Genomic DNA, 17,013 nt, shown 5'->3' with positions numbered 1-17,013 from the left:
TTTTGGTTTTGCATGTACAAAAGCATGGAGTTGTGCATGCAGGTTGTATTTGCACACACAAATATTCCTTACTTATATTTGATTTAGGTTTTATGTACACCACCCCCTAAAAAAACTTAAGCATGAAAAACTGTGCACGTGAAAACTTAGGGCCTGCCTCTATAAGCAGTTAGCACGTGGCAAGCTGGGTGCAAATCTACCTTGCACTAGCCTGCTGTGCACCTACTGTCTGTGTGGACTCGGCTACGATGCTCTAAAAATACTGTAATGTGATTTGATCTGTTCCTGTTTCAAAGCCGGGTAGATCAAAGTGCACTACGGCACTTTTAGTGCTTCGTAGCAGAGGCCACACAGACCACTGGTGCACAGCAGGCTAGTGCGAGATCCTTCCTGACATGCTAGGGTGTAAATCTAACTGTTTGTATGGACAATCCCTTAGGTACCTACAACTCAGACCATGACATTAGCAGCTGCTGCTGAAAATACAGTCTTGTGTCATTGTCTAAAAATGCTCAAAACAAATGTAAAAAAAATGCTACTTCTGACCACTATCAGTGGAAATACTAACCTAAAGAATAAGAAATAATTGAATTGATAAGATAGAGCATATGACATATTACGCAGGATGCATATCAGAAGCATTGATAGAGTCAGGCCTTTTACAGGCGGAATCCTTGGGCAATTCACTTAAGAGTTCTGTACCTTCATTTTCCCAATAGGGGATGATAATACTGAAATCATCTTTTAATATTTTCCTTCTCTTAAGTGGGTTGTGAAATTAATGTTTGTAAAATGTAAAACATTATAATGTAGATTTTTGAAAATTATCTTTGCAGATCATTACTCAGTAGATCATTAACTGAAATATTAGTTCCCAACAACAGCAGCAAAAGTGTGTTTACATTATTGTCTGGAATGGTTAAAAATACACTGGTGAGAGACAAATATTTATAAGTCTATATGAATAAAACATTAGTACAGCAAGTTGAAAAACAGCACTTCTTAACTAGCATTCCAACATGCTATGCTACTAACTGTACAGGTCTCGCTATACAAATACTGGATTTTACTCTTATCTCGATTAGATTGGTTGCTATCACTCTGAATTAAATGTGCTGTTGATCTTGTTAGCCATTTGTCCACGAGGAAGCACAATCCAGCTTCCGTGGTATATAGTCTCACCTAGAAGGTTCAGAGCTGTGCTGTATTTATTGTACTATTATCTTATTTTTAAAAAATTCAAAATCAGGTTAACTAAAGTGAGATAGCTAAAGCCATATTTGGATATCTGATATTAGCCTGATTATGTAGCGACAGTTCTCAGTGAGGTTAACGGGTGCCTCATTTGCTCAGCATCTGTGAAAAATCAAGTCATTTTTATTTAGGTGCCTAAAATCTAGAAGATTTTGGGTGGGATTTTCAAAGAGATCTACGTAAGTGAATAGGTGCTTTTTTAGACCTATTAAGAGAGTCACTTAGGTGATCTTGAAAATCCTACTTACAGTTGCCGAACTAGGCACTTAAATTCTAAACATTGAGCTGTCAATTCTTACAGGTCATTTTAGTCACTAATATAATATACTGTCTATTTATATAGGGACTTGTATGGTCCCCATCACTGCAACATCCACGGTTGCTTGGAAAACCAGGAAAAGGCAGATTGAGGCACAGTCTCAGATACACCATTCTTTCAGAAAACAAAATGGCTGACTCAGCATGCACATGCTGGGCCTTTAGTGAGACCAGGGTCATCTTATTAAGAGAGTTTTACAGGTACGTATATCACATTCATATCTTTTAATAAAGCATATAGGGACAATTACCTCCCCAGTATAAGTCCATTGCCATGAGGGGTGAACGTGGTATACAGTGACTTGTGTTCTTCAGTATGAGAAATATTACCGTTGGCAACAGAAAAACTTTCCTGAATTGTGGAATCATGCTCAAAGTTGGTCACAATCCCAATAACTTTTCTATCATTTGGGCAACATTTTACAGCCATTTTCTTCAAAGACAGTCATTTTTTTTACACACACACACACACACACGCACCTACCTGTTGAGTCACACTCGCTTTGTGCCGGTGCTTAAGCTGTGTGCTAAAGTGGACATTTTACACACACGTATCAAGAGCCTCATCAATTTTATAGTCTCCCAGCCTAGCATTCCATGAGCCTTTCATGACAAAGCCTTATTTTGACTCCTAAAAACAATAGGAGCTTAAGCAAATGTCTTTTTTCCCCCCCTCCCATTCACTGATCACATGGTTGGCAGCTGGAATTTAAACTTTAATGTGGCTCAATTAAATAATCTTTTTCTTATATTCTCTAATCAAAAGCAACAATTGGCAAAAAACAAATGGCATCATTTGCTCCATTCATTTTCTTTTCTCTAGGAAAACATTGCTTTGGGGCCTAACCCTGCAAGATGCTGAGTAGCATTAGCACCAAGGCTTGAAGGTGTTTGACACTTTGTAGGATTGGGCCCTTCGAGTGAGAGCTTAGGTATGCACGGGGCCTGCTCGCGGTAATGCAAACTCTCCCTCAACTCATTGTAACATGTATTAACTTTCACATGACATTTTGGGAGTTGATTTAACAGCGCTTGCTGTTTCTCCAAGGTATCATGTATCATGTGATGCAGGGGTTGTCATGGCAATTGCCCTTTTTATATTGAATAGTAAATAACTGCGTAAAAGCTGCATAATTTTATGGTTGGTCCCTGGGGATCATGCAATTAATGTCAAATCTTTCATTTTAATGTATTTTCTATTTCTTTCTTCCTTCTATTCTCTTTGAGCATTAGAGCAAAGGAGGGACATGTTCTTCAATGGTTCTATCCGTTAAGTTGGGCCTCAAACAGGTATGTAATAAAAACGACCCTTTTCATTTGTGCATAAAGAAAAACGGTGTCTAAACAAATCAGAGAGGGTCCAGCACAGACCACAAAAAATGGGCCACAGCTCTGCACCAAACTTAGCATATCCCAAGAGAAAGTCAGCATTTATGCCTCTCTTCCTAATCTGAGTCCCTCCCACGAGTGATAAAAAGTTGGTGGCCTCCAGGTTTGGGAAAGGTCTAGGGGCAGCTCTCCAGGTGATGAACTTCAACTTAGTCCATCTTTAGCCTGCATATTTGCTGGACAAACAGGGTGTTTGTCATCCTCTGCTTAATTACTTTGGATGCACGGAGCGTGACACACTTGGGAATGGCTTTCATGCTTTTTTTTTTTTTTTAAAGCACTCGATGCAAGTCATTTATGAATATTTATGGTGCAGGAAAGTGAAATTGGTCACTTTGGGGAGCCGCTCATTTAAGTGAGCTTATCAGCATTTATTGAAAAATGATCAAAGAAAACCAATCACCAAAATATCACGCAGTGCTTGACCTCTTCTGGGGTTGCCGTCTCAAGTCCTAATTTTACCTATCAGCTACTAGTGCAGCTTTTACAACACCCGATTCTGCAGGGTATCAAGAGCATCTTGAGAAATGCTGATTTGCCTAGCTATTAATGAGTTCATGAGGGTATTCAGCAGTTCTCACACCTCCTAGCATCCAGCCCATTGTGAATCTTGGTTCCCCCAAGATGCCCAGGTATGCCACTCAGAATATGAGCGAGATGCAGTTATAGTAAAAGCAATCTATTTCAACCCGCCACATAACCAACTGGAAATTAAATATCATTCACCTTGGGATAGTCTCTGCTGATCTTGAGCCTGCAGACCTGAAATATGCCTAAGCAAAGTGTTTAGAGAGAAAACTCTGTTCAGATTTTAAATAAATAAATAAAAACATCCCTAAAACAAACTAAATCAGCTCTCAATTCTACTCACTAAAGGGGCTTTTTAATTACGTGAAAATCAAAAACGAATTCTTCAAAAGGGAAACCATGGACAAATTGCTGAGTTAAAAAAAAAGCCCAAGCATATAGGGACAAAATCAGAAAGCTACGGCACAAGCTGAGGTACACCTAGCAAGGGACATAAAAAGCAATAAAGAAGAGGTTCTTGAAATATATTAGGAGCAAGAAGATGAAGAAGGAAAGTGTAAGTCCTCTATTTAGCTAGGAAGAAGAGCTAATAACTGAGGACATCAAATGCTTACTTTGCTTCAGTCTTCACTAAAAAAAGATAGTGCAGACAGATACTCAGCACTATTAATATTAACCACAACGGGGAAGGAATGCACACTAAAGTGGGGGAAGAACAGGTTAAAGAATATTTAGAGACGTTCGATGTAGTTAAGTCGGCAGGGACTGATGAAATTCATCCTGGGGTACCTCAGGAACCGGCTGAAACAATCTTGGAAGTGTTAGCCATTATCTTTGAGAACGCATGAAGGATGGGTGTGGTCCCAGAGGACTGCAGAAGGGCAAACATAGTATCCATCTTTAAAAAGGGGAACAAAGAGGACCCTAGGAATTATGCACCACTCAGCCTAATTTTGATACCAGGAAAGATACTGGAACAAATTATTAAACAATCAGTTTGTAAGCACCTAGAGGATTATGGGGCTATAAGGAATAGCCAGCATATATTTGTCAGGAAGATCTCATGCCATACCAACCTAATTTTCTTCTTTGATAAAGTTTCGGGTCTAATGGACCTGGAGTGGAGAATACACTTATAAAATTTGCAGATGACACCAAGCTGAGAGGGGTTGCAAACACTTTGGAGGACAGGATTAGAATTCAAAAAGACTAAGAAATTGGAGAATTGGTCGGAAATCAACAAGATGAAATTCAATAAAAATAAGTGCAAAGTACTTCATTTAGGAAGGGGAAAAAATCAAATGCACAAATACTAAATGAAGAATAACTAGCTAGGCAGTAGTACTGCTGAAAAGGATCTGGGGATTATAGCAGATCACAAATTGAATATGCGTCAACAATGATACAGTTGCAAAAAAGGCTAATATGATTCTGGGGTGTATTAGCAGGAGTGTTGTATGTAAGACACAGGAGGTCATTGTCCCACTCTACTTGGCACTGATGAGGCCTCAGCTGAAGTACTTTGTCCAATTGCATGCACCACACTTTAGGAAAGATGTGGACAAATTGGAGAGAGTCCAGGGGAGAGCAACAAAAAATCTTGGGAAAAGATGACTGAGGGAGGACCTGATAACAGTCTTCAAATATGTTAAAGGCTGTTATAAAAAGGACTGTGATCAATTGTTCACCATGTCCACTGAAGGTAGGACAAGAAGTAATGGGCTTAATTTGCAACAAGGGAGATTTAGGTTAGTTATCAGGCAAAGCTTTCTAACTCTAAGGGTAGTTAAGCTCTGCAATAGTTTTTCAAGGGAGGTTGTGGAATCCCTGTCATTGGAGGTTTTTAAGAACAGGTGGGACAAATGCCCGTCAGGGATGAGGTAGGTTTACTTGGTCCTCCCTTCAGCACAAGGGGCTGGACGGAATGACCTCTCGAGGTCCCTTTCAGCCCTACATTTCTATGAGTATGATTTTTGTGAAGGTTTTAGTTTCAGTGAATTGACTCTGATCTGAACCCTCATGCCCCAAACAGCACAGGGCATTGTTGCCAGTGCACATAAACCACACATTGCCACTCGAGGTTTTTATAGTCCATATTTAAGTGCTACAAAAAAAGCATCACCTGTTGCCTGCTTCACTTCTTAAACATGTGTGCCCTCAACCTTTTTTCTTTTGTTCAGATCTTTCAAAGGCCTCTTTGCTTCCCTGGCCTGCTGTAGACCTCAGTTATTTTTAAATGTCCCTGAAAGGTGAGCTGGGATAAAATATGCTCCAGCATAAAAAGCAAGTGTCTTATGGGTGCCATATGCTCAGAGAGTAGAGCCCTAATGCCAGGGCTAAATCATGAGCGTTCTGTCTATTCCACATGGCCCAAGCCCTGAATCCTTCCATGCTGTTTCCTTGCACACTAACACTGGAGCAAGCAGAAAAGGAGGAGTCCACCCCAAGTGATATACGTGACCTGACAATTTACAGAGCGAGAAACAGAAAGTGGAGAACCTTGGGAAAAGATTCAACAGGAAAGCAAACAAATTGTTCCTTCTAGAGGGCCAAAGCCAGAGGTCCTCATTCAGTCCTTATTCCATCTAACTTCCATTGCAGTCCACGGGAATTTTGACTGAGTAAAAACTGAGTAAAAGCCACAAGATGTGGCCTTGGTGGCGGCATTTGTGGGGGGAGATGAGTCTTCAACAACGCAAATCTTCTTTTTCGGAATGGTAACAAACAGAGCAAATGCTGAGGTCCATATGCAGGCAAAATTCCCATTAAAGAATATGACTAGAATTTGGCCTTACGTCACCAATAGGAGCAAAGGCACTATGCAAATCTTGACATCTTTCACTGATTGCTTATTTAGGCAAACTTCCCATTGAAGAGTGAATGAAGGCTTCAGGCTCTGATTCTATATTAAGAAAAAAATCTCAACTTCCTTAGATTGATTTAAAACAACAGTGTGACCACAAAAAACACCTAATACATCAAATATAAATTCTCATCCCAAGCCATATAATTTAAACTCAACCAGGAATCACACCAGCCATTTCTTATCTATGTAAATAAATGTCACGTTATCATCTACTCATCCCGATTGGTCCCATACAATATAGGAGCACAAGGCTCAGTTTTTTCATAGGCACAAAACAGACAATATAAAAGTTCAACTTGGCCTTTATAATTCAATATCTCTGCATCCCTGGGATCAGGTCAGTTTCAATACAAAAAATGAGACTCAAAATAAAATCCCTCACACAGATATTTCTACTGGCAGAACCAACCTAATAAGCAACCCAAAAGACTGAACTGGGCAGCCAAACACAGTGCTAGACAGAAACGTATTCGCATCAGAAACAACAGATCATGGAAAAGTGAATCTAACTGAAGTATAAACTACCAGAGAACAAGGACATCAGGTGAGTCTATTGCTAAGGATGTCAGGACACATTCAGCATTGGTGTAGGTGGGTACAACAAATATATGGAGCTGTGCCCTTTTATGCAAGCAGTGAACTTGGCCCAAAGTTTTCACAGCTTTATCACTAAGCCCAAAATAAATGATGAATGGTGCACGTGCAAAATTTCTCCAGAAAGGGGCATGTGAATGTTGTTGGTAAAACATGCACCTAAATTTACATACCAGGTCCCAGATAGGAAACATTTCCTGTCCCACAAGTCAACGTAGAACTGCAAAAATTAACTAACCATCTAACTTTATAAGATTCAGACTTTTAGAAGATGAATAGGCTGTTGACATGATTAAATGTGCTGAGTGCACTAGACAACGAGACAGAAAATGCAAAAATCAATTTAATAGATAAATGAGAGAGAAGCCCTAAAGGTAAGAAAAAGCAACGCCTTGCAGAAAGAGTCCAATAAAAACAGGTGGGGAGAAATTACAGACCTGATCAGAACCAAACAGCAAAGCAAGTTAAAGAGGTCCAAGAAGATGCAGATCAAGAAAACTGCAACTGATAGCTCATCCAAGGCCGGCTCAGGCACCAGGCAACCAAGCACATGCTTGGGGCGGCACCTGGTAAGGGGCGGCCAATCTTGGGGTGGTGGGGGGGCGGCGCGGCATTCCGCGGGGGGGGGGGGGGCCCGGGGGGGGGGACTTGGGGGGGGGGGGAGCATGGGGCGCGGCGCTCGGCGGGGGGGGTTCCGGTGGCGCAGCACTCGGCGGGGGGGGCGGGCTCCGGCGGCGCTCGGTGGGGGGGCAGCGTGGGGCACGGCGCTCGGGGGGGGTTCCGGCGGCGCGGCGCTCGGTGGGAGGGGCTCGGGGGGCAGCGCTTTTTTTTGCTGCTTGGGGCAGCAAAAAAGTTAGAGCCGGCCCTGAGCTCATCTAGAATGTCCCATAACATCAAACTGCAGCAGTCCTCTTCTCACAAAACAAAATGCATTTAAAATAAGACAAAGACAAGGGAATTAAAGAGCAACAAACCACCAGCAAGGGAATGAACAACAGAGGTATGTACAAAGATCCTTGCAGTCAGAAGACAGGTGAAAAAAATACAGTAAAGAGACAAAATTCCAAAACAGTGTGAAGAACAAATGCACCTCCGAAATGCTGAGCTTTCAGGGGGTTAAGATACATCTCCAATTATTTAATTTCAGGGGAGTTTTTTATTTAAAAAAACAACAAACAACTCTGTTGTGATGCATTTGCCCCCTTGCAGTTTTCAAATGTCACTACATGCCAATGAAAGAGAGTCTGCCATGGTACTGTTTGTTCAGAGCCGGTTTGAGGTTGGTGAAAAACTCTGAGACAGCCTGAACTATGCTGTGCCTTTGCAGCCAAGCTAACCTCAGTGTCTCTCTGTAGCAAAGCCTGTTTAATGTGGCAGTTCCCCCAGAACTGTCTGGTTTCAGTAGAAGTCTTATTATCACAACCACTTCTTAAAGGGCTAATCACTCTAGTTCCTGTGTGCTGAGAAGCACGGTCAGAAAACGCTCCACAATAAACCTGGATAATCACCTGAGTTCACACTGGCTTTTCCTGAAGATGGTTATTCCACTGAGCTCAAGGGAAATGAACCCTTGGTAGGTCAAAAACCACCATGAAGAAATAGTTTAAAAGAGTAGGATGTCCCTTTAAGAATGTGAATATCCTAACTACGATTCTGCCCACTCCACCCCCATGTATCAAAAGGCTAACTGCGCAGATTAAAATAATACTAATAATTGGTACATTGTGGTTGAATGAATACTCTCAGTGTCTTGTATGGAAACTGACCCTCACCCTAAGAAAAATGCTTAGCACTCCTCTGCAAAGTACTATCCAAACGTTAACACTTAGTCCTGCCAGCACCCTGGAGGAGTACTATGGCATTACCATCCACCCATTTTACAGATGGTAAACTGAAACTTGAGTTCAGGTGACTTTCCCACGGCTTAGAGGAAGCCGGAGCTAGGATTAGAACTCAGGAGATCCAGGCTCCCAATGCTGTTATTTGTTATTACACTGCTTATTGCCTCTCTCCATACATTAATAGCTTCAACGGAAGCCACTTTTAGAGGGTAGATCCAAGCCACACCTCTGCAGGTGTAAATGGACCTGCCTGCAGTAGAACTGGAGCAGTTCTATTGCCTGGACATGGGGATGATTTGGGGAGCCTACGCTTGGGTTGCACACAAGGTGAGCACTGCCGACTAGTTCAGCTGACATAGCTGTGCAGGGCAGTTCTGGAGACATTACCACCTTCCTCCAGCCATTTCCATCACCCTGCCATAAAAGGATATGGGTGGAAATGGTGGCTCGGTAGCTGTTCAATAGCCTAGGAGAAGGATTGTTTTCCCCCTTGGGCCACATCCAAAGCCTGTTAAAGTAAATGAAGAGACTTGCATGGATTTCAGTGGCCTTTGGACTAGGGACCAGACTCAGTTTCACAGCCTGTATTCTGGGGCTGGGCTTTGGCTCGTGAGCTGGTATTATGTATTATTTGTACGTGGTAGCAGCTAGGATCCCCAGTCACGGACCAGGACCCCTACTGTGTTAGGTGCTGTATAAACACAGACCAGACAGACAGTCCTGGGCCCAAAGAGCTCGCAATCGAAATATCATTGTGGACGGAGATGTGGGGAAACACCCAAATAGAATGAAAGTCAATGCCCTGCACGTTTTAATTCTGGTTGGAGTGAATCCTCGGCTTAGACATAAACTGGTCTCTCAGAGAAAAAAAATAATTCACTGTGGGCCTGATCCAAACCCTAGTGAAATCAATGAGAATGAGAACCTGTCAGAGAATTCCTTTGTAACAGTCTGTAAGCACTCTCTCCCCCAGACCTGGATGAAGAGAACTCAGACATTCTTCAAATCTTTAAAAGACAATGGAATTCCATTCATAAGGATCTAAACTAATAGAAATATTTGTTAGGTCTCCCTTAATGCTCTGTATTAACCTTCTGCAAGAATAATAATTATGTAGTCCTTTTTAATAAAGACATATTTTTGTAGAATTACCAGATTACAGATAACATTCACTACACGAATTAACAGATCGTGGTTAGTGTTCTGAAGGAGTAATTCTAATTTTTCATCTGGAACCAGTAGCTGGATGGGTATTGTAGCCTGAATAAATCAGTAATTTTAGTGGATACCTTACTGTTGTGTCAGCGTTCTGACTCTCAAGTTTAGAAAATATTTTGTACTTTCAAAGAAAGTGTACGTTGCTACCAGTCATTTACACGGCATTCGGAAGGAAAGTCCCAAATCTGTCAAAATAATGAGCTTGTTGTATCACAAACCAGCCTCGGGACACACACAAATCAGAGGTTCTGTTGGGTTGATCATCTGTGCATGTAAAGTTTTGAAATACATAAATAAAGGTCTCACTCTAGGAGGAGGGCTTTTAGCTTTAAACATAAGTGGCTTAAAATGATTTCTTTAGGATCTGATCAACTCTATAGCTGAATATCACAGGCACTTGCTCACTTCACATTAGGGTGACCATATGTCCCTTTTTAAAGGGACAGTCCCATTTTTGGGGACTTTTTTCTTATATAGGTGTCTATTATCCCCCACCCCGTTTTTTCCACAGTTGCTATCTGGTCACCTTACTTCTCATAGACTCACAGACTTTAAGGTCAGAAGGGACCATCATGATCATCTAGTCTGACCTCCTGCACAATGCAGGCCCCAGAACCTGACCCACCCACCCCTATAATAGACCCCAAATCTCTGTCTGAGCTACCGAAGTCCTCTGAATCCATATTCAGCACGAGTATTTTTCAGTCGAAAAGCCTGATGTAAAACACAGGCCTTTCCTGATAAAAAATTGCTCCGACAGAAAAAAGTGTAGCATTAAGGGCTTCCCTGCACTGGGGACTGGGGTACCAATACAGACTCCTAGTGTAGACATGTTGCACTGATGTACAAGGTCACTTGCACCGGTGCAGTTTAGCCTGTGCAAGTCACTTTTTGTACTTGTGCAGTGTGTACCAATACAAGGGGCTTCCACCGGTGCAGTTACATTGGTGTGGCTACACCAGCACAAAAGTCCCCAATACAGACAAGCTCCACAACTTGTGAATTGACTGAGGTATAAACTGAAGCACAGAGTGGGGAAGCAGTTCTGTTCCAAGCTCACGCAAGAAATCTATGGCAGAGCTTGGAACAGAACGCAAGTCTCCAAACTCCTAGTCCTATGCCTCAGCCACAAGATCTTCCTTCCTACCTACACAGTTCTTGACTAAATTAAAAAAAAAAAAAAAAATATGAATCTTCCTAATTGTTTGCTCTAAACCAGCAAGGCTGAATCCACACGTCCTCAGTCACCTGCAATGAAGAGCTGCCGAGCAGCATATTTATTTGCAAACTGTTCGCCATCCAAAATAAACATTTGCAAATGCCCAAGTGCAGCAAACTCCTTCCTCACCCATCTGCAAAGCTCCCAAACAAGTGCATCAGCAGCGCCTTTTGACAAGCACCTCAACCCGAGACCTCCCCTGGTTGTTGAATCAATATTTCAGTGTCCAAAGAGGCAAAACACAGGTTGGAGGCTAATGGGGATAGTTAAAACATATTTAATTAACTCACTCTCTCCTTCCCCACAGACGTCTCAGGGCTCATCCACATGAGAGAGGCACACTGATTTAACTAAAGGTGCAATTTTAAATTGATTTGAACTGATGCAAACTCCTGTGCGGATACCTATTTCAGCTCAAACCAGGCTCTTTTTTTGGTTTAGATTAGGAGTCAGTTTAAGCTAAACTGAAATAAACCACTCCAAATTAAATAAGTCTCCCCACACAGGGGTTTTCATCAGTCTAAGTTAGATCAGCGCAACTTTCTCATGCAGACAAGCCCTTAGAACGTGAATTCTTTCAGACAGGAACTGCCCCTTGTTATGCCAGGACAGCACCTAGTATACTGCGGCCGCTATTCATAATCCAAAGAATTGACAACAGCTGATAATTTATCGACTTGATTATGAGTCTTCACCAAAGAGACAGCAGTGAATGTTTTAGGGGGTCAGTTGTTCAGTCTGTTAATAGCTCATAGTCAGAATCTGACCATTTTCAGAGCATAGTCTAAGGGCCTGATCCCACAATCCCTTACTAACTCAAGTAATTGTCAGTCATACCTCACTGAGTTCAGAGAGCGAGCTCAAGTCTGCAAAGCTTCAAGGTCTTTTTATTAAATTAATCAGTTTAACTAATTTACCTAATGAGGCCTCAGGCCTGCACACGCTTAGCTTTATGAACTCAGTGGGCCTACTCCTGGGTAAAGGTAAATATATGCATAAGTTATTTGCAAGATCAAGGCCTTAATCAGGTACTGGAGTGCAGAGAATCAGAGCCTGGATTTACTTACTAAGGCATTCAGTGAGGGGACTGTAAGTGATTTGCCTACTCATTTATTTATTTTTAAATAAGATACCAGATGTGTAGCTGCCAAGGCAGAGCCATGTTCAAAGTAAATCAGCAGATATGCACTGCACACTGAACCCCCAAAGATGGACGTCTCCTAAACAATTATAAATGGAGGCTGGGGATGGGAGCAGGGAGCGAGCCGAACAATTTCTTGTGCTTCACAAGTGTCTGCGGTAAGCACTCCTAGACTGTGCTTGTAGGGATGCCAATTGTGGTTGGACGTATTCCTGGAGGTTTCATCACATGACAATCTTTAATGACAGGTTAATCTGTAATTCCTGGAGTCTCCAGGACAATCCTGGAGGGTTGGCAACGCTATGTGCTTGTGAGAGGAGTACGTGAGCTAAGCCTGAAAAAAACCAACCCCCCAAAACTTCGCTGTGAAGTGAATAGACGGGGAGATGTAAGGACATTTTTTCAAATGATGCGTTTGCCAAAAAATGTGAATGCAGAAATGGAGTAGTTCAAAGCAGAGCTATTTTGCAGGAAGACAGCCTCCTTGCAGACAACGTCTGCTACGAGAGCTCTGCATGTCACAGCATGTTATAAAGGGATTACTTACACACACACACACACACACACAAGCTGCAGATTAGGGCAGGGCACACTAGCCTTGTGACAGAGATTCTGCAGCAAACCGGGCCGTGCGTTTAGGATCGCTCACTTAACAGTTCACTCTCCATGTGCGGAGATTGGGTGGGCTGGTATCAAACCCTGCGTTTACACACCGGGTTGGCACGAGCCGTTTCCCTTGAACTAACAGGGCCAGAGCGGGCTGCTGTTGAGGCCTCTTTCTGGGTCACTCTGTGCACCACAAAAGAAAGTAACTGCAGCATGAGGAAACAGACCCGCAGTGGTTTTGAGGTTTTAGGAAAATCAAAGACAAAAGGCAATGGCAGGCTCGCCTTAGAGAGCAGGAATAGAAGGCAAACAAGCAGTGTGGGTTTGATGATCTGTTTTTAGGGAGCATTACGAGATAGTTTGTGAAGACTTTGAGAGCAAAGTCCTAGAAATTAAAAGCGATTATTATTAATTTAGTAGTATCTGCATAGCCGTAGTATCCCTTGACCCCAGTCAAAACTGGCGCCTATGTTGTGCTAGGGACTGTACAAACACCTACAAAGTCACTGCCTCTGCCCCGAAGAGCTTATGTTCTAAAGGTTGGTCTATAGCTGTACCAATCAATCTGGAATAAAGTAGGGTGTGAATTCAAAGCAGATTAACCTGATTCAGTTAATTTGGAAGAAAGCACTTTTATTCTGGAATAGGAGCGCTCACACATGGAGTTAATCAGGAAGGGTTAAATCAGGAATCGCTATTTTTCCTCCCTTGGTATCCTGCTGTCAATTGAATTGTCTCGTTAGACTGACCTCACACTTGGTAAGGCAACTCCCATCCTTTCATGTATTTATACCGGCTCCTGTATTTTCCACTCCATGCATCTGATGAAGTGGACTGTAGCCCACGAAAGCTTATGCCCAAATAAATTTGTTAGTCTCTAAGGTGCCACAAGGACTCCTCGTTGTTATTTCAGAATAGCTCCTGGTGTAGACAAGCCCTATGAAGTGTCAGTGAAGGTGTAACAGACGCAATGAAATATCCTGCATTGCTAGGAAAAGTCTGACTAACCCAGTACATGGTCCTGCCTTCCTTCATATGCATATAAAAAAAAATTAAAAATTTCTAAAGCACCTAAATCCTATTTTCAAAAGTGATTTAAGTTCTTAAGTGCCTAAGTCCCACTTGGATTTAGAGGCTTTTGAAAATGGGACCTAGGCACCTTTGAAAATTTTACTCCAGGCATTTTTCTTTAGCATACACTGTACTAAAATCGTAGATAAAAGGGCAGTCTTAGAGGACAGATTACATGAGGAGAGAGGGCCAAATCCTGAGTTAGTGTTGATCGTGATTATAGTCAATGGCACTACAACGACATACGCTAGCTGAGGATCTGACCCAGAGAATCTAAACAGAGTCCCCGTCATAATCTGAATGTGTTCTCGGAGTGACAAACAAAATGTTTAATAAATGGGGAAAAAAGCAAAAAACTACCACTCAGTCTGTTAAATACAGTGTTCAAATTGCACAGTTAAAATTACCAAAAAAAAAAAAGCCAGGAAAAGCAGATGCTGAACGTTCCAACAGTAACACTAGATATCCTGGGTTTTTTTATGACCGCATTGAACGTCCTGTAAGTTTTACAGTATACATTTTACAACATAAACAGTAATATATTAAGATGCACAGTTACCCGGGGGTTGGGAGAAAAAAATGGGATGTGTGCAAAGCAGGCAAGTTACTGCTGCCACTGAGACCTTAACTTTGGCATTTTCTGAAGAGGAAATTTTTCGCCATGCAATCTTTAGCGTAATTGCTTGCATTTAATTTCCATGGTGTTTTTTCCCTAAAGAAGAGAGTGTAGGGGGGTGGGGGGGAGGAAGCCTGCACTTAATAATGTAAGCATTTAAATGGTCCTGATTAGTCTTTGAAGTTCACACACATTTCATTGGGGTCAATAGGTTGGAGAAGGGGGTCAAGTTCCCAACTTTGCTTGACTGTTTTCTGTAAAGCTGGGTTATCAAGGCATCACATTGTGATGACTGGGATCTTTGCAACATTGACATTTAGAAACGGGAAGATAGTTTAGAATTTGCATAAAGTCATCAAAGGCATCAAAAATTTTGGACAGACCCTCAAATGACCGGATCTGCACTATTTTGGGGACTTACAGCATTCTGCTTTCCCTATGTTATTGCAAAGTGGATTTGCTTATTCAGGGTTTTGTTTGTTTTAGAATTTTATTGTGTTTCTATTTGACTTATACAATCTCCCTGTGCAGAGTGTCCCATCAGCAGCCCTTATTTCTGCTCAAGCCAGTCAGGGAGAATGTGCAAAATTTGATTTCGCAAAGAGCTTTGTTAGGTTCTGTTGAAACCTTGTGTGCCATAGAACTGATCCAAATGCACTGTAGTCATTGGAAAGGCTGCTATTGACTTCATCGGGCTTTGGGAAAGACCCCCAGATCAGTATGTTTAAAAATAATTTCTCTCTCCAAATGAGTTGTAACTTTTGTATATTTCAGGACAAATATATTAATAAGAGCACTTGATTTTGGAGTGGGGGCTGTTTGTTTGTTCTTTACTCACTATAAGATGCTCTGAAATGCAAAGCATTAGCCTCTGCTCCCATTGACATTAATGGCAAAACCCTTATGGATTTAAATGGGAACAGAGTTATGCCATGGGGCCAGGATTGAACCCTTCGGGGAAGATCCTTGTGTGATGTAGTTTGGACAATTAACATTGTGCATAGCTCATGATTGTGGAGCGATGACATCTTACCCCAGCTGAAGATCTGACTATTAGCATATGGCTACATGCTTAGTTTGAGCAAGACAGGCCCACTTCCCCTTCACTTTGCAATCCTATCAGCATCCCCCACGCTGCCCCTCCCAACACCAGGGGTATTTCAAGGAGCAGCCGGTAAAAATCATATGTTGTTCTGCAAAGCCAATGCTCTGACCTGTGTTACTAAGTGCTTGAGACCACTAAAATTAAAAGAATTCTACAAATCCTCAAAATCTAACCTTACTTTTTCTAGTCACTGTTGTTTATTTATACATGACCTTCAACTTGCAAAGCGAAAACTAGACTGGTCAGGATGCTGTATTTACCTACGCGGGCGCACACACGGCTGGCAGTCTGGAAAGGCCAGTGTTCTAAGCTATTAAACGTATCGTGGTCGATAACGGTGAACTTCCCAGTCCTACATCTGCAATACACAGGAATTAAGAGTTTCCAAATAAAATACTCCATCTTTTATAGGAGTGCCGAAGCCAGCTGGGAAAATGACGAGCTTATGTAACCTGTTTCTGAATGCTCTGCATGCCCTATGCATCAAAGGCTTTGGCTGAAACATCTGAAAACACTGACTTGAAAATTCCATCGCAGAGAGTAGAAGCTCAATAGCACTACGCAGATGAATAACTGAACAAGTCACACATGGCACTTCAAGAGGCCAATGCAACAGCACTAAAGCGGTTAGCGGTGAGTGCTGGATCGTGTATCATTAAAACATCTTCATTCTCAATTACATAACAGAATAAAAGAAATGCTACTAATAATTATAAAAAAAGTTAATTAATTAGAGGCCATTCCTAAGTGGAGCCCCAGAGCCAAGCTGGCTTGAAATCTGAGGAAGTTCAGACTCAGATGCAAACCGGGGCTTGTGCCCACCTCTGGCAATAACATTTCCAGAAACTTACGTGTCCGAACGGATCGAGGTGATTGTTAGTGAGCTTTAGCTTCTGAAACGACACCAGCTGCCGCATCCAGTGAGCTCCCGTGGCGGGCGAGTCCGGATGAACATATAACCGCCCAGGCATTGCGGGCTCCGCTTTCCCAGCCACCATCCTGTGAACAAGGCACTTATGGATTACATCTTCCTGGCCAATTAGTACTTCAGAACAATTCAGTGCCTAACTGAACATGGTAACCATCTTACAAATCCTGAGCTACCGTCTGTATTCTAAGATGGATTTGGCCCAGACAGGTTGGCCTGGTGGAGAAACACAAGAAATGTAGGATGCTGCTGCTGCTGCTTCATGGATCTGGGAAGGATGAAGCAAAAAGCGGGGCAAGGAACACAGGCCTCTTTTCTT

At 42.2% G+C, this 17,013-nt stretch overlaps 1 protein-coding gene across 1 annotated transcript in view; it reads right to left on the bottom strand.

Annotated features, from left to right (window-relative positions):
- Window positions 1–17,013, bottom strand: part of TBX4 (T-box transcription factor 4) — a 51,176-nt gene that overhangs the window by 13,948 nt on the left and 20,215 nt on the right. The window contains exon 4 of the mRNA XM_024211268.1: window positions 16,618–16,765. Coding sequence (XP_024067036.1) covers window positions 16,618–16,765 — 148 coding nt within the window. The remainder of the gene's footprint in view (window positions 1–16,617; window positions 16,766–17,013) is intronic.

Source organism: Terrapene carolina, unplaced genomic scaffold (genome assembly GCF_002925995.2).
Source record: "Terrapene carolina triunguis isolate 2854851 unplaced genomic scaffold, T_m_triunguis-2.0 Scaffold231, whole genome shotgun sequence".
In the NCBI taxonomy this organism is placed as follows: Eukaryota; Metazoa; Chordata; order Testudines; family Emydidae; genus Terrapene; species Terrapene triunguis.
The sequence above is the reverse complement of the archived record's forward strand: the minus strand, read 5'-3'. Positions and strand labels throughout refer to the sequence as shown.